Source organism: Haemorhous mexicanus, chromosome 3, assembly GCF_027477595.1.
Source record: "Haemorhous mexicanus isolate bHaeMex1 chromosome 3, bHaeMex1.pri, whole genome shotgun sequence".
In the NCBI taxonomy this organism is placed as follows: domain Eukaryota; kingdom Metazoa; phylum Chordata; class Aves; order Passeriformes; family Fringillidae; genus Haemorhous; species Haemorhous mexicanus.
This window is the reverse complement of record NC_082343.1, coordinates 29,512,684-29,537,447: the sequence shown is the minus strand read 5'-3', so window position 1 is coordinate 29,537,447 and position 24,764 is coordinate 29,512,684. Positions and strand designations below refer to the sequence as shown.

The following is a 24,764-nucleotide window of genomic DNA, read 5'->3' as shown; positions in this document are numbered from 1 at the left end:
TTTGAGATATATACATGCACTAGTGAGATCCCCTCTCACTTTTCTCTTCTCTAGATTAAATAGGCGCAGCTCCCACGGCCTTTATTCATGAGAGAGACGCTCCAATCCCTTAATCATCTCTGTTGCCCTCCACTAGGTTCTGTCCAACAGCTCCGTGTCCCTCTTGCACTGAGGAGCCCAGAGCTGGACACAGCACTCCAGCTGTGGCCTCACCAGGGCTGCGCAGAGGGGCAGGATCGCCTCTCTCGACCTGCTGGCCACAGGCTGCGCTGGATGCAGCCCAGGATACCACCGGCCCTCCCGGCCGCCACAACAGCATCCCGGATTTCTCAGACCGGGCTCCCTGGCACGGGCACGGACACAGACACACAGACACACAGACACGGGCACAGGAGCGCCGCCGGCCCCGCCCCCGGGCGGCGCGGCCCTGCCGGCCCTGCCCCGCGGGCCCGGCCCCGCGCCCCGGACGCGGTTGTGGCGGCGGAAGGGGCGGGGCGCGGCGGGCCCGGCGCGATGTTCCTGACGGCGGCGGCCCGTGAGTGGCGCGGGCGCGGCGGGGCCGGGCGGCGGCGGCGGGGGGGGCGGCGGCTGTGGGGGCGGGCGGGCGGCCCCGGCGGCGCGACCTTCGTGACCCCTGCCGGCCCTTCCCCGCCCTTCCCCTCCCTCGGCCGCGGGGCCTCCCAGCGTGCCCCGGAGGAACCAGTGTGACCTAAACGAACCTTGCACAGACACAATATACATAACCTCATAGCTTTTTTTTTTTTTTTTTTTTTTTTTTTAATTTTAGTGGGGTTTGAACTCGTGCTGCAGATTTATGATTACTTTAAATTCAGTGAGGTGACAGAAAAGTAATTCCGGCTGTTTGACGCTGTGCTGTGGGTTAGATGAGCGAGCCCCCAGGCAGGCCCGTGAGAAGGTCGGGCTCAGCTGAGAAGGGCTCCCGGCTCTGCGCCTGTGGCCATGCGGACCCTTGGGCTGGCACCACAGCAGGAGTCGAGGCCCCAGTGGGTGGAAACAAATCCGGGAGACTGCAGTTTCCACCAGCAGTGCTCCTCACGCCTGTCTCAACTTCACATTCACCCAGAGAGTTTATACTGGGCTCTGACGCTGAAAACTTACTGAGAACATCTGGAGGGTGCAGCAAGTGCAGCCTGTCATGCTGGGCACTGCATTTGCACAGACACTTACAAAGGTGGCATGATGGCAGAAAGAGCTGACAGCACATGGCAGAATGAGTGGTGCTTTATTGTGACAGTAAATCTCTTTGCACTATCATCTCTCTGGGGCTTTAGCAAAATCAGGCCACGGAACACACCTAATCTTTGTATGTTGCATATAAAGGAAACAAGATAAAATGGTAACTGTTTCTTCTGTTTTTCTCTTCTTCATGCTGGAAAAAAAACCAAACCAGTGGCCAAGAGCAAATCTAAGTAAGTGATGGTTTTCCTCACCAGTTTTTGATTACTGTTATGTTGTATCTTTACAAAATGTTAAGCTTCTCTAGATTTTTTTAATATACCTGAGAGAATTCCAATCCTTGAGTCTGGCTGCATCCTCTCAGCCATTCTGTATGTGTGTCTTCTCACAGGTAAGTACAGAATGGTGTGAAACTCTCCCATGGGTTCTGGACTTGCAGCAAGGGCAGGTTTTGTCCTATGGGCTGTTGCATTGAGCTCAGCAGTAATCTCCAAAGTGCCCTGCACGGGGGGGAGCACACCTCAGTGCTTTGTGATTAGAGAGGTTGTAAATTATCCAAGTATTTTTCCTGTTGTTCACCTGTCAAACCTTTTTAGCTGAGGAGAGTAAACTAAGGTACAGCGTGGGTCTTTGTTGTCTGTGGTGTGGACTTTGGGCAGGTGCTGTGAAGCTTTGCCATAGCCAGAGTGCAGAACACTTCCTAGGTTGAGCATATTCCTGAGTTTGGATGTGAGGAAGGGATGGGGTGCAGTCAGTGCTCTGGGCATATCAGTTTGCTCTGATGTCCAGCTCAGCAGAGATGTTAGTGGGCTCTGGAAGGAAATTAGTCACAGTCCTCTGACCTGTGTTAAGGATTGGAAAGAAAGGAATATGTGCTTTGAGCACACCAGTGCTCTTACAGTGTGGGCCCAAGGAAACAAGGTCATGTGGAGAAACTGACTTGCATCCAAAATGCTCTTTGTAAGAAAATTAGCTAGACAAATCCAAGAGGCTAATCTGGTACATTTATGTGGACACATTCCTATTTTCCCTTCCCACAAATTGCATTCTGTGTGAGTGTAATATACTTGATACCACACAGGCCTGGGATCTATGGCCTTTGCTACATTTTCTGTGTTTTGGTTTTCTTAAGAATCTGCCCCCAGCAGAGCCAGTACCAACCACTTGCCACATTTGAGCAGATTCTTCTGTTACAGAATTTCTACACAATTGTCAGCCTTTTAAATTAAGAAAGCACTTCCCAAGTATGTGCCTGACAGAGAGCAGTTTGACATCTCATTTTTCTACTGTTATCTGTTCAAAAAACAAACACAGCAAACCAGGAGGTTTCTGCAAGGTAAAAAAGTAGCTTTTTAAAATGATGTTACTAATGTTAATGTAGGGATTTCTATCACACACTCCCTTTTATTTTTTATCCCAATGTTTTTTTCTGTTCTTTTACAGTCCCATATGCACTCCAGGAATATGTTCTTATATTATTTATCCTTCTCCTCTCCCCTTGAGTTTCTTCCTGCCCTGACAGCTTTCTAGTGTTTTCTGCCTTTGCTCCTTGTTACATTCCTTCACATGGGAGTAATTTTTTTGAGCAAGGTGTATTGTTTGGAATGGGCTTGGCCTCAAATGTGTGGTGCACAAGGATTTGAAGGCCTGGCCACACTGATGCCACTGATTCCCCCAGAAAGGGGAAACTGCACAGAGGTTTTGAGGAAGTGAGTGAGATATAGGGAAAGGAGTCTTTGTGGTTACTGAAGCTTCACAGCACACCTGCAGTAGTGTATAGGAGAGGACAGCAACCAGGGGTAATCCCAAGAATATGCTTGGTCAGTTGTCTGCAGGAATCCAGTGTCTTTCTCTTTATTTTGAACTCAATAGTAAATTAGATTGCAAAGCTGAAACGGAAGAGCTTAAGGAAGTAACTGGTCAGAGCTGTACAAGTGAGGAAGAACGGGTTCATTTTGAGAGACCATTTTGTGTTAGAAACAGGAAAGTACAGGAAAATGGAAAATTAACTGAGATGTATCCATCTCTTGATTGAAATGGAAGATGTAATTTACAGACTGGTTAAAGGGTTTTACATTTATTTTGAAACTGGGAAGTTGCTTGGATCTTGGCATGCTTCCAGACTGGGGGTGTGGAGCAGCTTCCTCAGTCTCCTGCTCCTGGGACACCGCAGCTGCTGCCAGCCTGCCCCGCAAACCGAGAGCCCTCCAGTGGGGAAGGGGGTTCCCGTGGCTGGCTTAATAACAAGTTTTGTATCTCTAGCAGGATGGTACCAAGGGGTTCTGCTTCTCCTTTCGCATGCCTCTTGTGCCAGCCTATCTGCCTAGCTTCCTCTCTGCATGAGGAAGTGATAGTCTGTGATACAGTGTTATCTACAGCCTGAACATCTTTAACTACCATCATCCTTCCTCTCTTGCCCTTAGCTTTTAAGCCTTAGTGACTCAACTGTATGCTCATTTTCCTAATTTCTTTTTGTCTCTCCTGGTTTTATTCCTCCCACCTCACTGGTTTTTGGAGGAGCTACTTCTCTGTAGGCTTGTATCCTTGTATATTAAGGATATATCCTTAATATCCTTAAGGAATTACTTACTTAACCTTGTTTCTGGAGCTTATGGTTTAGTGTTTGTCTTTGTTAAAAGTTAAGCATACATAGTTTTGATACTCCCCTTCCTGAAGTTGAAATGAAGTGTCTGATGTGATTGTGCCAAACTGTGTGTGCTGAAAGCTTGTCCGCTGGCCCGTGCCCTGGCAGATGTGGTGGGCCCTCACTGAGTGCCTGTGCCCTGACACAGAGACATCCCTTGTGACTTTAGATACATCCTGGTGAGGATGAAGAGCGCTGCAGAGACAGGCTACTGCTTCAACATCAGGAGGCTGCGACTGCAGGAAAAACTGGTCTTGCTGAGATACGATCCCATCGGTAAGGGCTCGGGGAAGAAGTCAGCCTGCTTTGTGTGAGCTCCTCTGACTCTGTGGGAGAAAAGATTTGAATGCAACAGGATTTTTCCCATCTAAGCAGAATATGTCATAACATGTTTCATACTCAAATGACTGTACGGTTGCTGTTCTCCATGACATTCCAGTGGGAAGTAAATGTTACCCTCATTTTACAGATTGTGGCAGTGAAACAAAGTAATGACTTGCCTGACACATCAGAGACTTTGATGACAGCCATGCCACATGTCACTGGCGAAGTCAAGTGACACAGGAGTTCTTTCATTCTGTCTCTTTGTGTGGTTTGCTAGACGGTGCTACCTCCAACAAGCAGGCACAAAGTATGCATCAACAGAAGTGTTCTGTTAAGCTGCCATGGGAGCTCTAGACCAGAAATTTTAACCACCTCTTACAAAATGGACTTTTTCTTCTAAAGAAATAGGCACAGATTCTTCCTATTCCACAAATGATATCACTCTCCAGATGGCAGTTAGTGGATTCTTTTATGTTCCCCTGGTCCTTGCAGATTTTCTCAGTTTAAGAATCTGATTTGTTGGACAGGTTATAGCACCTGCCACACTGCCACACTTTTGCTCACCCAGCTTTTTGAAATGTTACTAAGGGTTGAAGTTTCTGTTGTTAGCATTCAAAAGCAGAATTTAATGTTAAAAAGCTTAAACCAAATCATATTAGAAATGACATGGTGTAGCTAATGCAAAAAAAGCTTATTTAAAGTTGTAGAATATAAGAAATTTATTAAGCAGCTTTAAGTAGATAATGCATGGCCAGTTCAATGCTGTGATAATGCATGTGATTCAAGTTTATTTTTTCTTAAAATGTTCTTGTTAGAGGACTACCTTTTCATTCTCAGAGCTAACAGTACAGGAGCTTTGAGAGGTGAGAGAAACCACCAGGGAAGCAATGTGCAGTTTTCAGAGGTGACAGAGGTTGTGGCTTTCCTTTTGAATTCCACACAGAAGGGCAAACAGAGATCTCTAGGATTATATTCTTGAATAAGGAAAATAAATTGTTGCATTGAAACAGTGTGCAGAGTGATCCTCCAGAGGCTTTGCAACTTGTAGGGAAGTGAAGAAAGAGAAGAACTCAGAACATGTAGTAGGTTGCTGAAGAAAGGTTTGATCTTTGTAGCCTGTAGTAGAACACAAGTGAGAAATTGATGTGAGAAAGTGTTGCATGTGTGAAGGGAAGTAAATTTGAGTCTAGATAACAACTCACATCAGGAATATGTTTGGAAGCATTTTCACTTGGCATGTGTTTTCACCTTATGTTTTATACTTCTTAGAAACCTGGGACATCCACAGAATAAGGCATTTTAGTGAAGTAGTGGCAGGATTGCCCAAGTTTCACAACCTCCCAACTGCAGCAACAGAATCTGTACTATCTGCAGTATTTCTTAAAACGAAACTTTTTTGTGGAAGAAGAGATTTTGTTGTGTGGATTGCTCTTGCAGAGCTTTCAAAGGAACTCATATAATGAATCTGACCAAACTGTTGATTTTCAGATGGCATTTTAAAGCTTTGCTTTGCTTTATTTTGTAATTTTTGGTTTTTATCAATGTATTGACTATGCTTAACCTGCTCTGTGCATGTTTTTTTGCAAACACCTGCATCAGGGATTGTGGTCACGGCCAGTTTGTGCCTCGCTGAGAGATCCACAGGACAATTGGTTAAGTTCTCAGTCAGTCTGTGAGGCCAACTGGATCCAACTCATCATCTGTAGTTGTTTGGGCTCTGGAGTTGAAGAGTAGTAGAAAGCAGAAAGAACCTATTTTTGTCCCTACATTGAACAGCTGTGACTCAGAATAGTCACACAGAGCAGCTGTTGAGTGTTTTCAGTCACTTGCATTCTGACACTTATTCTCACAGAGGTAAAGTGGACATCTTAGGAACTAAAAATTACATGTAAAGTGAAAGCACCACGAAACTCCTTCAGGAGTTGGTTAACAACAATGCTGTGCCAGTCAGTTGCTCCACACTCATTTAAGCAGTGAAGGCAGCCAGGAGAAAAGGAACGTGGGCTGGTTGAATTGAATTTTAACACTTCAGGCTTCTTAACGAATTCTTTTTTCTTTTTTTTTTCCCTGTAGCAAAACAACGTGTCCTCTTCACAGAGAAGAGAAAAATCCGTTCTGTGTGAACAATGACTGGACTTGATTTATACATGAGACGAGGATGGTCTGGGGGGAGGATGGGGTGAACACTGATTCAGAAATCCAGCAACATGGGCTGAAAAGAGAGGAAATGAACTGGGATCACCGTCTCCTGTGATTTGAAGGCCATTGTGAATAAAACAATGTAGAGAGAGAAAATTCCTAATGTCTGGACATAGATCATCACAGTAACATTTATTTATCTTTTGAGTTATTTTTACAGTGCTCAATTAAAAAAAAATTAAATAGCAAATCCCATTGTCTGTGTTTTCTATTGTGAAAGAGTCTGTAATCTTCAAAGGAACTATTGTTTTATAAAGCAATAAAAATTAACATTTTCCACAGCGGGAATTCAATGGCAGGATTGCAAGTTTTTCTAACCTACCAGCCACAGATGCGACAGTAGTGACCACAGGCTGGTGTCATTACTTGGAGGGGTAATGTTGCACCAGCTCCTTCTGAGGAAAGAAGAAGGAATGGGAACCTAGATGAGTTTTTGGATAAGCTATTAACATGGTTAAAGGCCTGTATTATTTTCAGCCAGGTTATCAGGACAGATTTTTCATTCTTGGGTTTTTGTCAAACATGAAGAAAACAGACAAGGTAGTTCTCTGATGTTTTTTGTAAGCTTTTTTCCCCCTTAATTGGCTTGCCTGTGTTGAGAGCAATGTGGCTAGAAACATTTTTCAAAGTCTACCTCAGCAGCAGTCCTGTCGTGTTTGCAGTTGGAGGGACCTTCCTGAGTGTGGGCAAGCACAGAGTGCAGTGCCACACCTGAGGCACGTGGGCACAGGCGGGCCCAGGCTCGACATACGGGGCTTTGTTGTGAGCCAAACACTGGCCCTGGTGCTTGAGCACTGAAGTTGCAGTCTCAAAGCTAATGCTCTGCTTCATGTGCTGCCATTTCACATAAGCAGTTCTGATAAAATCAAGTACAAATCCTGTCAGGAGCCCAATACCCTGCAGGTGTTTTGCTGTAAACTTCATGTAGTTCAGTAAGGCACACTGTGTGGGACAGCCACAGGGCTGTGTGGGGCCAGAGAGACCTGCTGTGCTGTGTTTGAAAGAGCCACCACCCGCACCCCATCTACTACTGTAGAACAGAAACACAGGATTCCTGAAAGGAGAAGCAAAGAGACTCTGCTGGCCTTTCCAGTCAGCAGAGGAGAACCTCAGTGCAGTCAGGAGAATGATGCTGTCTGGTATGAGATAAAATCAGTACACTGAGCTAGACAATCAATTAGAAAAGGTCCTGAGGCAAGTCCTTCCTGTAAGGATATGAAGATTGTGTCCCCGGTGCCTGGACGCTCACTGATGCGACGCAGTTAGACTTCCTGATCATTTCCTCCATGGATAACTTGGGATAGTAGGCCAGGTAGAAAGCCAGCGCTCCCACAAAACTGTCTCCAGCGCCCTAGAATAAAATAACAAACAAGCTTAAGTGTATTTGCACAGGGAAACAATTCAGATGCCTTTACTGGAAAGACACAAGCTGCAGCACTGATTGCAGGGGTCAGGAAATTGTTCAGGGGTTGAGTTCAATACGCTTTTCTATGCCTAGGAAATTTTGCACAGTAAACTAATGCCACAGTACTATCCTTGTGCCCAGTTGCTGAGTCAAGGTGCACACTCTAATATGGCTTAAAACTTAAAGAAAAAGCAAAGCAAGCATGCCACAGTTTAGCAAGATGTTGTTATGAACACTGCTTTTGAAATTTCCTGTTGCTGGAGTGTCTGATTTTGATTTCTCAACCTTGATGTTTCATTAAAGCTATTTTTCTCTTATTTAACTTCCGTTTTTTATAAAGGTCAGTGGTAGAAGGAGCAGTGAAAAGAGGGAGGAAAAAACAAGCCATGAGGCTTGTGTAAATTCCTAGTTGCAGAGGGATATGTTTTGACACTTTCAGAACTTAGCTGTTGTTTATTAAAAGGATCCCACTGTCATTAAAAACTAGCGTTGTATCTATCACACAAATCACTTTTATTCCTGGGTCAAGCTTTGCCACCTATGCTGAGTTTGCCCATGGAGGATGAGGACAGTGGCATTCACTGGAAGCTCTGGCAGCCATGGCCCTCTTGAGCTACCCATCGTTCCCAAGCCGTGGCCTGCGTGCCCCGTGGGAGCCCTGGGGAGGCATGGAGTACATCTGTCCCACATGGGCACCAGCCACACCCCGGCTGGCTCTGACCCTTTTGCCCAGATACTGCTGGCTGTGCTCTGGTCAGCAGGGAGTGACAGCTGTTTGCCTCCCAAGCACCTCTTAACTGTTGTTCAGCTCTTCTGTGCTATGACGTGTCCCCAGCAACTGGCAAAATTTAACTTGATTGATGGTCGTGTTTAACTTGATTTGCTCATTTCAGTCCACAGTGTTCTTTCCCTCTCCTCCCCTAAAACTCTCTTGATTCTAAGGCCAGACTGATACCAGTTCTTGTTGGTACCATAAAACTGGTCCTAAGGTCCCTTTTTTAAATCATTAATCTAAGGTCCCTTTTTTTAAGGCATTAAACTAGACACACGAGTATTATCTTATTTCATTCCAGATCCAGCATATGGATGAGAGATTTTGCCTATGTAGTTGTAATAAATAGGCCCCAAGAGTCATGTGACAAGAGCAAAGAGCCTGGAAAAACTGTCAAAACAGCTCAGCAAAATTTCTAATGGAAGTTAAGACTAGGAAATAATGTTCCAATTTTGGATACTAGTGTTTCTCAGTCTTACACTCTTACTTGCCTTGAAATCAGCTGCATATACAATCATTCCAGCAAAACAATGCCACTTCCACAGAAATTTGTTCCTGGTGTTGCAAGCAGCTGACAGGGCAGAGCAGCATGGGCACTGCAAGGGACCCTAACAGGGGTGAGCACAGGACAGGGGCCCTACCCCAGACCTGGCCTCTCTTGCCCAGCCCTGCCACAGTGGCTGTTTGCATTGGTGTTTCCAGTCAGAAAACTCCCTGCTTAACTCTTGCTTGGCCTGGAGTTTGAATGCTGTCTTCTATCAGGACACGATGGAGAGCACGGCCTGGCAAATGACAAGTTAATAAGCAAAGCTGTATCCCTGCATGCAGCTGTAGCAGCACCTGTTTCAACAGTTCTGTATTCCTGAACATACCAGGGGCAGGTGAAGGTTTTTATCAATTTCTGTTGGGCCTTTGTCTCCCTTCTGGTTTCCGGAGTGTTCCCACAATGGCAGGTGGAGCAGGAGCAGGTGACTGCTAGTTAAGCATTGCCAGTGTCTTTTGTCTGATGCATAGTATAAAATCTCCATCCCACCTCAGAGTTTGTAATCTAATCACTGCATGATTAATTATTAAAGCTATTTTGGTGCTGTTGTTACAGACAGGAGTAGGATTTCAGCACGCAGATCTGTTCTGCTGTAGCTCTAGCAGGAAGAACATTTTTTACAGTGATCACTGGGAAATGGAAGAAGCCAAATATTTTAATGAGTAATACTCAGAATATCTGGTGTCAAATGGCATAAACTGTTACCTGGCAGCAGCATGGGAGAATACTGTCTTTTGGGGTTTTTCTTTAATAATTGCTGCACTGTTGGCTACAGGAACAAAAAAAACACTAACCACATGTCACCCAGGTCTTAGTCTGTGTGCCAGTGAGATGGAGTGTAAGTTCTCCCTGCAATGTTACTGTGGCTCTCTGCTCATGGATGATGCTCTGAGGGTGTGAGATGGCTGGGGATCTCCCTTTTAGTGTGGCTGAACAATGATAAATGCCTCTGAAAGCAGAAAAGGGAGAGAACAGCAGACTCCCATCCAGAATAGAAAAAGTCCTCCTAGCATTTTTTTTTGCCAGAGAAAAGATTACAGGGTGATTGGAGAATATACAGAAGGATTTGATGCCAGTAAACTTTTTCTGAAATCCTCACTTCTCATGCATAGAGTGAAGCAGTCAGTATCTGCAAAGCCCAGCTATCACAGACCCAAAGGGTATCATAAATTCAGTTGTTGGTAAGTGAATGTTTTGTGAGGGGGGTGTTTTCAATAGAGGAACTGCTGAGAACAGTGTCATGCATCAGACTGATTATGGATACCCTGCTCAGCCTTGCTTCTGGTCTGTGCAGACGTGACTGGTCAAACATGACTAAAAGAGCAACAGCACAACTGCTTCAGCTGCAGGGTTAACTGCAGTAAGAAGTATTTTTGGCTTACAGAAACAGACCTTCCTTCTTTGGTGCTGTGGATTAAACTACATTGGGTTTGGTAGATTCTGAAATGGTTTGCACAGAGCACTAGAAGGAACAGGCTCAGAGTAAAATCAAGATTACACCAACACTGGAATAACAAATAGTAGACTTATATTTAGCTGTTTCAAAACCTGCTCTAAGAAAAATAATTCTAACCTACTTCACCAAAAAAATTAATTTGAAAATGACCAGTAAGGTGCATTCAGAGTGCCCACTGACAAAATATAAATACAGAGTATGTAATATTTTACATTCTTCAGTATTTGTCTTCTGGGAATTCTAATACACTGCAGACTTTGATATAATCCTCATATCCTTGAGTACCTGGAGACAATTCATTCCATAATTATGAAAGTATAATGTATTTAACCTTTCTTTAAAGCAGGAGATACTAGTTTGTTTGAAATAAAATAAAGAATTGGATTTTTAAATTGTCTGATATGCTGTGGCTCATTCTTAAATACAAATGTCATGGTTTTGACTAATTTTTATGGGTTTGAAGCAGTTTTGAAAACCTATTTATATTCTGTGCCACTAGTCTGTAAGGTCCTTGTTTTCCTGCGTGTCTGGAAAAGGGCATTTTTGTTTCTTACAATCCAGCACTGATTGAGATTGTGTGACTCTAGAGAAGAGTAAACCCATGAAAACACTGCTATTTATACCTTAGCTTTTGTTAGTCCTGATTTGTCAGAAGCTGGTTCACAACTTTAGTATAACTATTTTTATACCATGCTGCCCCGAGAAGCTTTTTAAGGAAACTGCTTTGTAAGTGGAAACTATATTGTTCAACAGCCTTTCCAGCATGTAAAGCCTTTTCCAATCCATCATGCACAGACTACTAGGATGCATTTCACTTATACAATAAGATGACTTGCTCACCAAAAAAATTTGGAGGCCAAGAGGCCAAAAGCTACAGTTCACAGAGAGGCCGCAGTTGCACTGCCTCGTTCCGGGGCAATGTTTTGCTCAGCCTTTGCCCTCCCAGCCTGTCCTCCTGGGCAAGAGCAACAGCAACTATGGAAGAGCATGAGAGGGCTCTGGCTCCTGAAACCTGGCGTTGTTAGTGAACCTTAGAAAACTATTCTCAGGTGATTTTTAAGAAGTTACAGTCATTGTGCAGTCTGGCTACTAAGAGGGATTCATTCCATTAAATACATTTTAAGAGCATGTTACCAAGGGCCAAAGAAACTCCTGAAAAGGCTGTTGTACAGCAGTACAACAGAAATGCTTTGCCTGTAATGATGAAGTGAATAAATCAAAACATCAATCCAAAAGCTGCCAAAAAGTGCCTCATGATGCAGAACCAGTAACATTGCTCACAATGATGGTTATAGCCTCCAAGGAGCATTCACAGAAGTGCACAAATAAAGGAAGCCTGAGGATTGTGCTGATTTAGTGCAGCCCACATCCATGGCGATGCAGAGATGCCCAGCTCTGTCGGAGGAACTGGGCCTTGGAGAATTCCTGTTGCATTTATAGAGCTCCACAACTGTGTGGTACTGGATTATGCTGAGGATGTTATCACTCTGTCACATCTGCTCAACATTCCTTGCTGTACCTCTGCCTACTCTGTACCCAAACTGCAAATTAGCCCCATGTAACACAAAAATAGCTGTCAGCAAAGGCACTCACTATCCATTATCCACTGCTCACAAGTGGGAAAAGCCTATGTCTCCTTACAGGAATCCCTGGGCTGTGCTTTGGTGAAAGGTTACTAGTGGAACTGGAGGAACATTTACAGCCTTTGGATATATCCAGATAGTCTTGTGCCATTTGGGTCTGTGTCTCATCTAGGGGATGATTTCAGCTGAAATGCTCAGGGAATAACATATCCTTTGATGAGAGTTTGTGGTGGGGGTGACCCTGGATGGATACCAGGTGCCCACCAAAGCTACTCAGCCACTCCCCTGTTCAGTTGGACAAGGGAGAGAAAATAGAGCAGAAGGCTTGTGGATTGGAATAAGGGCAGACAGCAATCACCATCACAGGCAAAAGAGACCTGACTTAGGGAAATTACCTTATCAGATCAGAGTAGAATAACGAGAAATAAAAGCAAATCTTAAAACACCTTCCCCCATCCTCTATTCTTCCCAAGTTTATTTTCACTTCCATTTTGTCTACCTCTGCCTCCCACAGCAGTGCAGGATGAGAGAGGATGGGCATTGTGGCCAGTTCACCACATGGTTTCTCTGCTGCTCCTTCCTCCTCAGGGGGAAGATTCCTCACACTCTTCCCCTGCTCCTGCATGGGGTCCCTGCCACAGGAGACAGTCCTCCATGGGATTCTCCATGGAATATGAGTGCTTCCCACAGGCTACAGTTCTTCACATGCTGCTCCAGAGTGGGTCCCTTCCCCATGGTTCAGTCCTTCGGGAACAGGCTGCTCCTGGGTCCCTCATGGGGTCACAAGTTCTGTCAGCAAATCTGTTATAGCACAGCCTCCTCTCTCCACAGGTCCTGCCAGGACCCTGCTCCTGCACGGGCTTCCCATGGGTCACAGTCTCCTTTGGGCATTCACCTGCTCCAGCGTGGGGCTCCTCCACAGGCTGCAGGTAGATCCCCATGGGCTGCAGGGGATCCTGCCCTTCCTTCTGCACTGACCTTGGTGTCTGCACCATTGCTTCTGTCACATCTCCTCTCCCCCTCTCCAGCTGTTGTTGCACAGCACTATTTTTACCCCCTCTTAAGGGGTAAAACTGCATTATCCCAGAGGCACTACCACCTTCACTGAAGGGCTCAGCCTTGGCCAGTGGTGGATCCCTCTTGGAGCATTGGCTCTGTCAGACATGGGGGAAGCTTCCAGCAGCTTTCCAGAGAAGCCATTCTTGTAGGCCCCCACTACCAAAACCTTGCCATGAAAACCCCACTCACAGTGGCTGGATTGGTTATGCAGCTTTTGGATTTTTATGATTTCCTTCTTCCTGAAAGAACCCATGTTTATCCTCTATGTGATGGAGAATGATTTATTTCTGGAAAGGTTCCTGGCTGTTTTTTTTTTTTTTTTTTTTTAATACTTCTGCATTTATTTGCCTGTGGAATACTTTTAAAAATTATTTTCTGGGAGGCTAATGTTTTCCTCCCCACATATTTCCTCATGTTTCACTGGAAAGATATTTTGGCAGTTTAAATCAAGACAATCTTTAAATTAAACTAACTCCACTATCTTGAAACTCTCCTGAAATGAAACTGATTTGACTATCTTCAAACTGTTTCCTAAAATCAAGGGCTAACAAGGATGATTACTCCCACAGTGTCTGGGGTTGCTAATCCTGTGTGGAAGCATTGCTGTCTTTGTAGGGCACCCTGCAGATACCAGTGTGCCTCTGCACAGCTGTGCTTAAAGGAGGAGACCTATCATCACAAACCCCTAAAACATGAAATATTTGAAAATGACAAAGTGATTTTCCACTAACACAGTTATTCCTGTATCTTTGCATGGAATTTTGAGCCAGAACAAAGGAGGAGGAAGTCCTTAACTGGGAACTACCAAATTTAGCAATAAGAACCAAATGAACTTGAATCAAATAGCAGGGCTTGCCTGGCTAGGTCTAAGTTAGGGTTTTGGTACTGACTAGATAGCACTGCAAAGCCACTTGGGTTGAAAATAAAGGAGAAGAACTAGGAAAAGCACACTGTGCCCCAGAGCTTTAGGGTCTGGACCTCCAACTCTATTACTTAATCTGTCCTCTGGTAACTGAGTATTTCTGCAGTCTTGTCACAAAGAAAGAGCAGATGTTACCCTAAGCCAAAGGAAAATATAGAGAGAGAATCATGGTAGTGGTGCTTGTCTCTTCCTTTCTTCTTCCCCTCTGCCTTCCCCACAAGCCCCTCCAATGCTGTCTGATGTGGTTTGCACACTCCAGGCAAAGTCATGGGGAACTGTTCAGATGCTGCCCCACGGTAGCTCCTTCCTCCCAGCCATGTGCAGAATGGCTGAGCTCAGCCAGTGTTTAACAACGGCAGGAGGTGTAAGCTAACACATTTTAATTTGCATTCCCTGTAGGTTGACAGTGCACTCTTAATTCCAGTGATTCAGACTGCAGTTTCATAATAGGCTTAAGCCAATCCATGGTTATGCTACTGCTGAAAGGCTCAGTCCCCACTCATGTTTTTATCCTTGTCTCATGTTCCCACGCCCTCCCCTACATCAGATTTAGCACTTGTGTGGCCAAGCAGCGAGGCAGATCAGTTCTGTGATCCTTCTGACGACTGGGCCGGCCAACACTGAGCAAGAAACAATAGTTTCCACCCAGATCAGCAAGTTGCTGTATTACCACATGATAGCTAGTCCACAGCAAACGAGAAAGAGGTTAGAAACACTCCTTTCAGCAGGATCTTGGATCAGCTTGAGCCAACTGTGAAACCTCACCCTCAGTCAACACCAGGCAATTCATTAACTCAGTTGTGTATCCAAGCCTTAATACTCTGGCTCCTTGTTCACACAGGGAAAGCTGCCTGTTCCACTCTTCCCCCCATTCCCTGTGGGCTGGGTCTGGAGGAATGAGGGAATGATCACGCTTCCTTTCTGCATCTTTACCAGACTGTTCTGGGAAGCTGTGGGAAGGAGCAATCCCTGACTTTCATGCATTTATGTTGTGAGGAACTGGCACAGCCTTGAACAGGGAAAGTTTCTTGCTCACTTACTCAAGCTGAACAAGGCCATCATATCATCTGGTCCTTCACATGTCCTGAGAACTTAAAAGGTAACTAAACCACACCCAGTGTAGACTATCAGTTGGGAAACATCAAAACCAAAGCATACCACACAATGCTTCACATCAGCCATCAGGAATTTTTACCCACTTCCTGACAGATTTCCTGATGGGTCATTAACAGTGATTAATCAGCCTGACCGTTAACCCCCTGCATTCCTGAGAGATTAATCTCAATACAAGGCCTCCTGCAAGCAATTTCTTTCCTTTCTGAAACATCCTACTACATTAAGTTATGCACTGTTTCTAAAAAGATCAGTGACAAGCATTACAGATGCATGAATTCCCCTGAAATGTTTGGTTTGTGGTGAATGTTGGAAATAAAACATACAACGTTCACAACTCTGCAATTTTTAATTTGTATGTCATCTGAAAAGCACAGATGAAAGTATCTGCTTTACATTTCAAAGCCCATATACAGCATCAACTTTGAAGGCAGGTAATAGTGCTCTCATTTCACATGATGGGAAATTAACCCAACTTAAGATCAAGGATGTTAAGAACACCCACTTTGAGACATCCGTGGGCTGAATCCAAAGCTCCAGATCTTTCATGGGCTAACAGGAATCACATGAGCTACCCATCCTTCGAAAGTGAGGCACAGCTTGGGAACCCTAAAACTGAGATATGCAAAATAATTAAGTGGACCTCCACAGCTCTGCTGGACTCTCAATCAGGATAAGAACAGAGGAGCTCCCATCTCACTGTTTACAAGAAAAATACTGCAAGGTGTCTGCGAGGTGATGGCTTTCTCTTAGAGCACACTGAGAAGTCTGAAGTCTGAGAAAGATCACAGGAGAGCTTCATTCTCCTATTATCTCCTGGATAATAATATTCCAGTATGCTGCTCAGCACTGGGGAACAAAGTTATTCTGTGTAGTAGACTGTTAGTCTAACTCCAGAAAGCCAACAGTGTTCACCCACAGGGAGCACTCTGTTTTCTGAATCATCGAAACAATTCAGTGTGATGATGCTCATATAAACTCCTTTCAACTCCAGATAGCATTTATGAGAAGTGACAAATTTATTTCTTTCTTACACAATGGAGTAAGAGCACGGAACCAGGAACTCCATATACCACTCTGAAAACAACATATCTGTGTTGCTGAACCTGTGAGATTCCTGTCAACCAAACAATTCACCACTACTCTGATTCCTACACTACCAGGGCAATAGATATTTTGGCATGAAATTTTTCTATTTGGGATACACTTCTGTGTAAATCTTCTGTTTAAGATTGAGTTCACTTTTGCCTTCATTATCTGCTTCTTCCCTGGTTCCACACTTGAGCTTTGATCTGTGACCTCCTTTCATTTGATCTGGAAGTTCATACCTCACATAGAAACTCAGAAAGAGTAGAAGAAACCCTCCACACATTTCCCCCCCCCCTGCAGTGCATATAAAAAATGTATGATATACAAAATGCAGTACTGGAAAATTCTCATTACATTTCATCTGAACACAAAACTCTCCAGTGGCACTCTTGCAAAGTTACAAACCACAATGTGTCAACAAGAGGGAAGCACGCAGACATCACCACTAATAGACAGAAGATGGACTTTCAGTTGCACATTCTACAGGAGCTGTATCCACCTTTCCCAAAATTTAAACTTGCACAGAATCAAGAGTTGTGGTTGAAGCCTGGTGCTAAATATAGCAGCTCCTCAGAAGGTTGATTTGTACTTCTCAAACTGGTTTATCAAGCCTCAACAACATGCAGCTACTCTCCTACTCTAATCAAAAGCTTCACTTATCTCATTTCCTTGAGCAGTACTTCACTCCTTTCATTATTCATGTCACACTTGTGCCAAATTGTGCTTTCGTCCCAACAAAGCTCATGCTTCTGTGTTAATTCACAAATATCATTTAATGATGAAATGAAACTACAGCCAAAGCTCTGCCCAAAATACATCACGGTGTTTTGATAGTACACTGGAAATTCTGGCAGTGAGTTTCCCTCCCCAACCAGGAGACAACTGGCCAAATTGTCACAAACTGTCACCCAGCGTCACATATGAGGCTGACATGGCTTCAGGACCCCATAATCCAACAGTTAAGTAAGAAGAAGGGAATATCTGTGCTGGACAATTTTACTAGCCACATGTGGGTTTTTTCTCTCAGACTGAAAATGCCAAAGGACTCTTAGTGATCCCATCTAATCTGACGAGAAGCACTCGGAATGACACAACTGCCATCTCGCCTGGAATTGATCAAAAAAACATTCTTTTTTTTGCACGAAAGCTCCATATGCTCGAGTGCCTCTTTCAAAACCACAGCATCTAGCCTTTGTTGGCTGGCCACTGCTTCTGCCTACCTCTGAACTACACATCCTGGAAGGGAAGAAAAACCACCAAACTTCAGGAGGTTTTTTGTCTGAGCTCTCCCCAGCTTTGTCCCCTTGCCAGCTCCCTGCATTCTTTTTCCAACTGAATTTGTGTAATCGTTTCGATGACTACCCAAGCTGTATCTCCTCTCCTGAATTTCAGTTAGATTAACTTACAAGCCAGAACTGCTGTTCTGCTCAACAGGATTGCTCTCTGCTACCCACTCATTCTCTTGTCCTTAACCTGTGGGGCAGGAGTGCAGAAAATAGGGCTCCCACACCTCACTCATGGTCTTCAGCAGCAGGTGACCACCAAGGTACTGCTTCTGACAGAAAGGCATTCTCTGTGAGATTCCCTGTAAAACAGATCTTTCCAAGCAACACACTGCCTTCTTAATGATTTCAGTAAAAAAATCACAGATACCAGCAATGAGGCACAAGCTTCCAGAGAATTTCCTCATGTTTTCCCCGTATTTCTGTATCTCTCTGTGCTTCGAAATGAATAAAACAAATACTCCTTATAGACATTTGGGCAGCTGACAAACATCACGGCTAGAATTTGGGAATCTGCTTTTCTACAGCTGACTTTCTCTACAATAGCTGGGTTTATGTCTCTATGCCTACCTTTAAGTATACAGACATTAAAAAAACCCTGAGAAAAGTGGCAAAATCAGTGCACTCAACTGTAAACTTGCTATTAAAGACATTCCTATAGGTTACTGCTATAAATCACCAAAACTTAGAGTTTTAGTTTCCTTTCATTTCTCTAATGAAAGTTGTAAAATATATTCTGTCTGTGGGACAGACTACTAAAGATTAACTCTTTTGTTCTTGATAAGAAATATAACTTCTGGCATTTTCTGCGATTACAATTTGCAAAAACAAGAAGCCTGATTTCCCCACTATTCTCATTTCTCTCTTCTTGTTCTTTTGAAAACCCAATTATGCAATATCACCAATCTAACTCAAACCTTTCTGGTTTCTGTAGTGACAAAAATTACTTGGCATTGAAAACTCTGTTGGGTGAAATCATGAAATCTGATATTGTTCAATATCATTGTTACTGCATTTCAGGGCAACTAGGCTGGCAAGGGGTTCCAGAGCCAAGTTTGCCTCCCTCTCTCACCACAGCCAGAACTGATGTGAAGAAATCGAGAAGAGTAAGTTATGATCCACAATAGCCTGGATGATACTTGGTTCTGCAGAGAACAGTTTTAAAGAAGAAAGGGAGGCATATAACATTTGTTAGCTAACCATGAAGAGGAAAAAAATGATGAGGGGTTTGGCCAAGATTATGCTGCACTATTACACAGAGGATTGCATTTGCAACTTCCTACAGCTCAGGCCAGAAAAAGATACTTGGGAAGGTGACGCTCTGGATGTGCCAGAAGTGCCAGCTTCCACTAGCTATTTTTAACTGCAGGAATTGCATTAGAAAGGATGACTGCACACAGTTGGTCTTCCTTCCTCTTCATCCTTTCTGCAACTCAGATATCCCAGAGTGCTAGCTACCATTACAACTGGCACTCCTCATGTGCACTGGCAGCCCAGGATCTGCTCCAGCACAGGGTGAGCTACATAACAGGACTGAGCATCTTCTTGGAGGAGACCCTGAGCTGGACTCATCATAAAGTCAAGAAGAGGAGAGCAAATAAAAAAAGGGATGCAGCATGTTTTGCTGTAATGATTTTGACTTGGGTTGCACTCCATGGTTAGCCAAGAGAAGCAATCAAAGTAATTTCCTGCTCTGCTCTCAACCTGCATAAATTATACCATTGTTTCATTTATTAAAGCATCCCAGAAGTGAAATGGCACAAAGATATTTCAGAACTCAGACTCTCTAGACCTCATCCAAATGTATTCTCAGGTGCAGATGTTGGATGTGGTATCATTCCCATGTTCTCCCACAGAGAAAACACTCAAGTTACTACACATACACTGCCAGCATCCCTACCTTTCTATGTCCAGAACAATAATCAACTGGGTTAATTTCCAAACTGGAATGTGTCTCAATATGCCAGTGGTGGAGCCAAAGCACCTACTCTCATAGCATACTTCCATAAAATCCCTACAGCCTCTTCAGGAAGCATCCAATGCAAAGCAATTCCGCATTGCTATGTACTTTCTCCTTTATGTGGATATTTACAATGATATCCAGTTCTAAAAATGACATAGAGAGCTGATAGCCTGACAAAAATTTTCCTCCAGTCCTATTTTTTTAAGATGAGCATAGAGAACAAGTCATGGTTAAACAAGAGAAACTGGTTCACTTGCCACTGAAGAGCCAATGTCTGCATATTTTGTTCCCTATCTACAAAACAGCATTCTGAATAGTACTTTCCTTCTGTTGTAAATAATGTAAGGTGCTTAGCAACTTTTTGTGTATGTATATGTGTATATGGAATAAAGCTGTAGGACACAATGGGACACAATGCCATGACTTGTTACTGATCATGTGTAGCAAAACCAAACAACTCTTGGTATCACTAAAGTAGTTTTACTGAGTTTTTTGTTGCCTGGCACACTACAATCTTAGAAGGGGCTTAAAAACTAAATATTGGCTTTAATCTTCTTTTGAAAAAATGTCTTCATTAAGTACCCCTTGTAATTTAATGCAATTTGTGGCAAACGCTAATACTGCTTTGGGCCCACTTCTCCCTGTCAGCTGTATCTCTGTTAAATTATGCATTTCCATCTGGAAAGAAACTGTACAGGACTGTAGGCTCTCTTCCACTTAGAGTCAGGAATGGAAAGGGATTTAATTAGATGCTCCGTGGTTGAGAAAAGGACTAGAGCAAAGCCTGGGTGGTCCATGGAATCTTCCACTGGAAAACAAGACTGCAAATTGTTCTGTACAAGCCTGCTTCTGTTTGCTCATTTTGTTTACATTGTTTGTTCTTACAGATTAAAATAGACAGTTACTAGGCAGATAAACAGTGTTTCCTTCCATGACAATGTTGTCCAGAAGTTAAGAGAACAGCATGGGACAATATATGCCTGTGCTTATTTTTGGCTCATCACTCCAACTCCCTATATAACTTGGAGCAGAACAATTTTAGCCTGTGCTTCAGTGCACCCAGTCACCAACATTTTTGTTCCACTTTTCCAATTTGTACAAGGGGGATAATATAGCTTTCTGGTCTCCAAGGGGAAAGAGGGTGCATCCAGCTTGCTGCACATTTTCTCAGTTGACTGCCAATGCAGAGGGATGCCACTCTTGCAATCCCTCCTGTCACTGGATATCTGTATTCCCTTAGGCCACTGACCAAGCCTTAACAGACTGAAGTGTCATTGGAAGGCCTGAATCAGAAACAGTAACTCATGAGGAACTAAGCAAGTCCCATCTAGACTTTACTGTGAGTCAACTCACATGCAGTCATTTCAGTCATGTGCCCTTTCACAGTTCAGTTGAACTTCAAACATAATAGATGCAGCTTTATTTAGGCTTACAGTGCTGATCACTGATTGGAGGGCCTGGCAGATTAACTTACTCCTCATGGTTTTTCTGTTCCAAAATTCAATGGATTCCATATTTGCAAAAAAGGCAATCTAGAAGGCTAAGTCAGAAAGTGGGCTATGACTGGAACTAAACATGTTTAATAACCTATTTGGGCTGCATGTTAAAGAAAGGAAGCTATTATGCTCTCGTTTTGTGGGATGTTAATGGGAACTCTGAGCATAATTACTCTGTGTTGGTGTGTTTGAATAAACTCCACTGATAAATAAGATGTTTGCCCAGTAGTAACTTCTCTTTCCTTGAAAATGAGAGGGAAGATAGGAAAAAGGAAAAAAAAAAAGAAGAATTGAAAAAGAAAAAAGAGAAAAAAAGAGAAAAAAAGAGAAAAAAGAGAAAAGAAAAGAAAACAAAAAAGAAGAAGAAAAAGGAAAAGGAAAAGAAAAACTGAAAAAGAACTGAAAAAGAAAAAAGAAAAAAAGAGAAAAAAGAGAAAACAAAAAAGAAGAAGAAAAAGGAAAGAAAAAGGAAAAGAAAAACTGAAAAAGAACTGAAAAAGAAAAAAGAAAAAAAGAGAAAAAAGAGAAAAGAAAACAAAAAAGAAGAAGGAAAAGGAAAGAAAAAGAAAAACTGAAAAAGAACTGATAAAGAAAAAAGAAAAAAGAGAAAAAAGAGAAAAGAAAACAAAAAAGAAGGAAAAGGAAAGAAAAAGAAGAAGCAGAAGAAAAAGAAAAAGTGAAAAAGAAAAAAAGAAAAGATACAATTTAGGGTTAAGGAAAAAAAGAAAATAGAAAACCACAAAGGTTTACTCCTTGCTACATCCTTGGGTAGGAAAAGGTTAAACAGTCAACATTTTTCTTTTCTTAGCAAGTTAGAGAACTGTACATCAGACACATTGTCTGCCAAATGCTTCATTTACTACCAGCTGCATTTTTACTTTGTTGAGAGATAACTGAAATAAAATCACTGTTCTTTGTGCAAACGGCATGCTAAATAATGCACGGCTACAAGATTATTAAATAGCAAAGGCATTTGATAATATTAGAGTCAACCACAAGTCCCACTTCTGCTGATGCACAGAATTTTGAGTAATTAGTCATTGCACAGAGTGTTGTATTTATATCCCCTTGAGCCTCAGACGTTAGGCCACAAAGTCAGGAGACAAAGAATTGCTGTTATTAGGAGGACTGGTTTGGATTTATTTATATTCTAAGGCTTTATTTCAGTGTCCACTTCACTCCTCTGGCTCAGGCTTCCTCCAAACCAGAAGATACAGCTAAGTCAGAGAATTTTAGTGTAAACCATATTTTTACAGACAAGACCTCTCAACTTCAAGCAGAAGCACTTCAATGACTTTGCAAAGCCCCCAAAGAAGCCCAACTGGCCTGAGGTTATATGAAAAGCCTGGGAAAAAGGCCTCCCAGGTTCTGTTCTGATCTCTAACAGACTTCTCATGGCTTATATGCAACACATTAATAGCAGCTCCAATTTATGGACAGATAAATTGGGATACAAAGAAGACACGTAACTCTTCCAAGGATTTACAGCAAGTCTTTTGCAGAGCCCTGGAACTCTTAATCAGTCCTTTGTTAAAATTGCTAAACCACACTGCCTTCTTTAGACCACAATTGCTGCACAGGCCTGAATACTGTGACATATCTAAAATTATACAGCTATACACTTATATGAGGCTTCATTAAAATAAAGGTTGTGTAACATCTTCAGAGTTCAATACAAAGCTGCCCAGTGAGCAATTTACTGTTTAAAGACAGCCTTCATAATTCCCTCTCCTAATAGAAGAGACAGATCTAATAAATTGTATTAAGAAATCTGAGGGAAACAACAAGATTTGAGCACAAAACATCTGATGACAATTCATATTGTAGCAATGAGCCTTTCTTTTGCAGAACTGACATGAAAAGATAATGGTAACATTTTTGATTATGACAAATAGTATGTATCATATCTCTGAGAACTTTGCACAGAAAAGGACTATATAAAATAAATCATATGCTAATGTCAAATTTCAGGCAGAGTAGATTAAATGTTGAATTTTATCCTTTCTCCTAAATGACTTTCATGTTTACAAGCATGGCACTTCAACCTCTGAGCCTCTCTTAGCAGGTTGTGCAATCTCTTAATCTAAAAAGCACAACCAGACAGGGAAAATGCTGGTAATATAAGAAATTACCTGATAAATGTAATGGTTGTGCTTAGAAATACAGCAAAGTTAAACATTTTGGTTCTCCATGATATTTAAAAGAGGGACTGTTGATTTGCTGTGATTACTAGGGGCAAGGTTGTGAAAAGTGATTCCAAATTTTTATTTAAATATTGCATGCTCAAGTGCATCCATTTGCCTTGCAAGAAAATACATCTACGCCTAAGCTAGAGATGCAGATGCCTGATCTCCTGGCTGTGAGTGTGCTAATGCAGGACTTTTTCCACACAACAGTGGCGTGTGTAGAGGTCAGCTGATGAAGAGATCTTAAATAGAGCAACCATACTATGCATTTAGAAGACCAGATGAGTCAAATATTAGAAAGTCACACTAACTGGAGCAAGTATATGTTCGTCATCTTGACCCGAGTTGGGTTCTGGTACAAACAGGAAGTTCTAAAAACTAACTCTATATATCCCTCCTCCCCAAAGTGATCTTCCTGCTGTAACCTAGAAATGGGGGGCCAAAAGAGGGGCAGCCCCAGATTACTCAGAGAGCCCCCCCCTTTTCCACTAATGCCGCTGCACGGGAGAGATTCTGACAGCGCCATCTCTCCGATGTGAGTCACGGACCCAAGACAGGACACCCCACTTCCAGCTGCAAGGAGCAAGCACAGAACCACAGAGCAAATCCCAGAACCAGAGGACACATTCCAGCCTGCCACTGCCGCTGACCACCAGACTGCCCCACCTCCAGAGGAGGCCTGGCATGGCTCTGAAGCCCAGATCCTGAGTAACCTGGAGCTCCAGACAGCCTGAATGCCCCCTGAAGTCCACCTGCACCTACTGAGCCTCAGGCAGGCCTCTGGCAGTACCTCAAGGACTTGACTTGGTTCCCAGCTATCACTTGAAGTGCTCAGCTCCATACTATCCCATAGTGCTTTTTTTCAAAATGGAAGGGAACTAATCTCACTACTGGCCATATTCCAGCTTCGAGTAATTACATTCTTCTGACAAATTTTCCTTGGCAGTTTCAATAGAATATAATTAGCAAATGTAAATAGATGTAAATAGTGCTGTAAATTACACTTTGTGTGATTGTCAGAAGCAGAGGGGGAGAGCAAGGGTGAAGGGGCAAAAAGAGCAGAGCCTCACTCTCCAGTTTGGATGATGTTGTGGTCTTCCATCTCAACGGACCACACATGTCTCTGCCAAGACGGCTTGTTCAGGGCTACTGCAGCAGCAGATGTCAAAATCCAGGATCATCGTCTGGCTCATCACACAGATCATCCCCTTCACCTCAAGTACAATTCTGTCATGATGGAGTTTGGTCATGTCCCACAGCTGTCTGTGAGCAGCTGCTGTGCTCCACCTCAGCTGTGCTCCTGCTTCAGCAGCAGGCTTTGTGAAGCTTCAACTGCTTCACAAACTCACAACAGCAAAATGTGTGTGTGTGATATTATTGTTTTCTGTGGAATGCTTATCAGATTTGTGAATGATTTGTGAAACCTTCTGCTACCAACAGAAGTGTCATATAAATGGAATTATATAATTATCCTTCACAGCTATTTTAATGTAGCTTCATGTACTAGTTTCACCTAGAGTAGAAATAGC

The 24,764-nt window shown here is 43.1% G+C and overlaps 2 protein-coding genes across 2 annotated transcripts in view; one reads left to right on the top strand and one right to left on the bottom strand.

Annotated features, from left to right (window-relative positions):
* The first annotated feature begins 460 nt into the window (after positions 1–460).
* On the top strand, positions 461–6,554 carry MRPL33 (mitochondrial ribosomal protein L33). The gene is made up of 4 exons (XM_059841232.1): positions 461–535; positions 1,412–1,430; positions 4,011–4,117; positions 6,239–6,554. Exons 1-4 carry the CDS (start codon positions 514–516, stop codon positions 6,286–6,288), a joined length of 198 nt encoding a protein of 65 aa, XP_059697215.1. The 5' UTR covers positions 461–513; the 3' UTR covers positions 6,289–6,554.
* RBKS (ribokinase) overlaps positions 4,857–24,764 on the bottom strand; it is a 74,145-nt gene continuing 54,237 nt past the window's right edge. Inside the window, exon 8 of the mRNA XM_059841231.1 lies at positions 4,857–7,715. Coding sequence (XP_059697214.1) covers positions 7,542–7,715 — 174 coding nt within the window. The 3' untranslated portion in view covers positions 4,857–7,541. The remainder of the gene's footprint in view (positions 7,716–24,764) is intronic.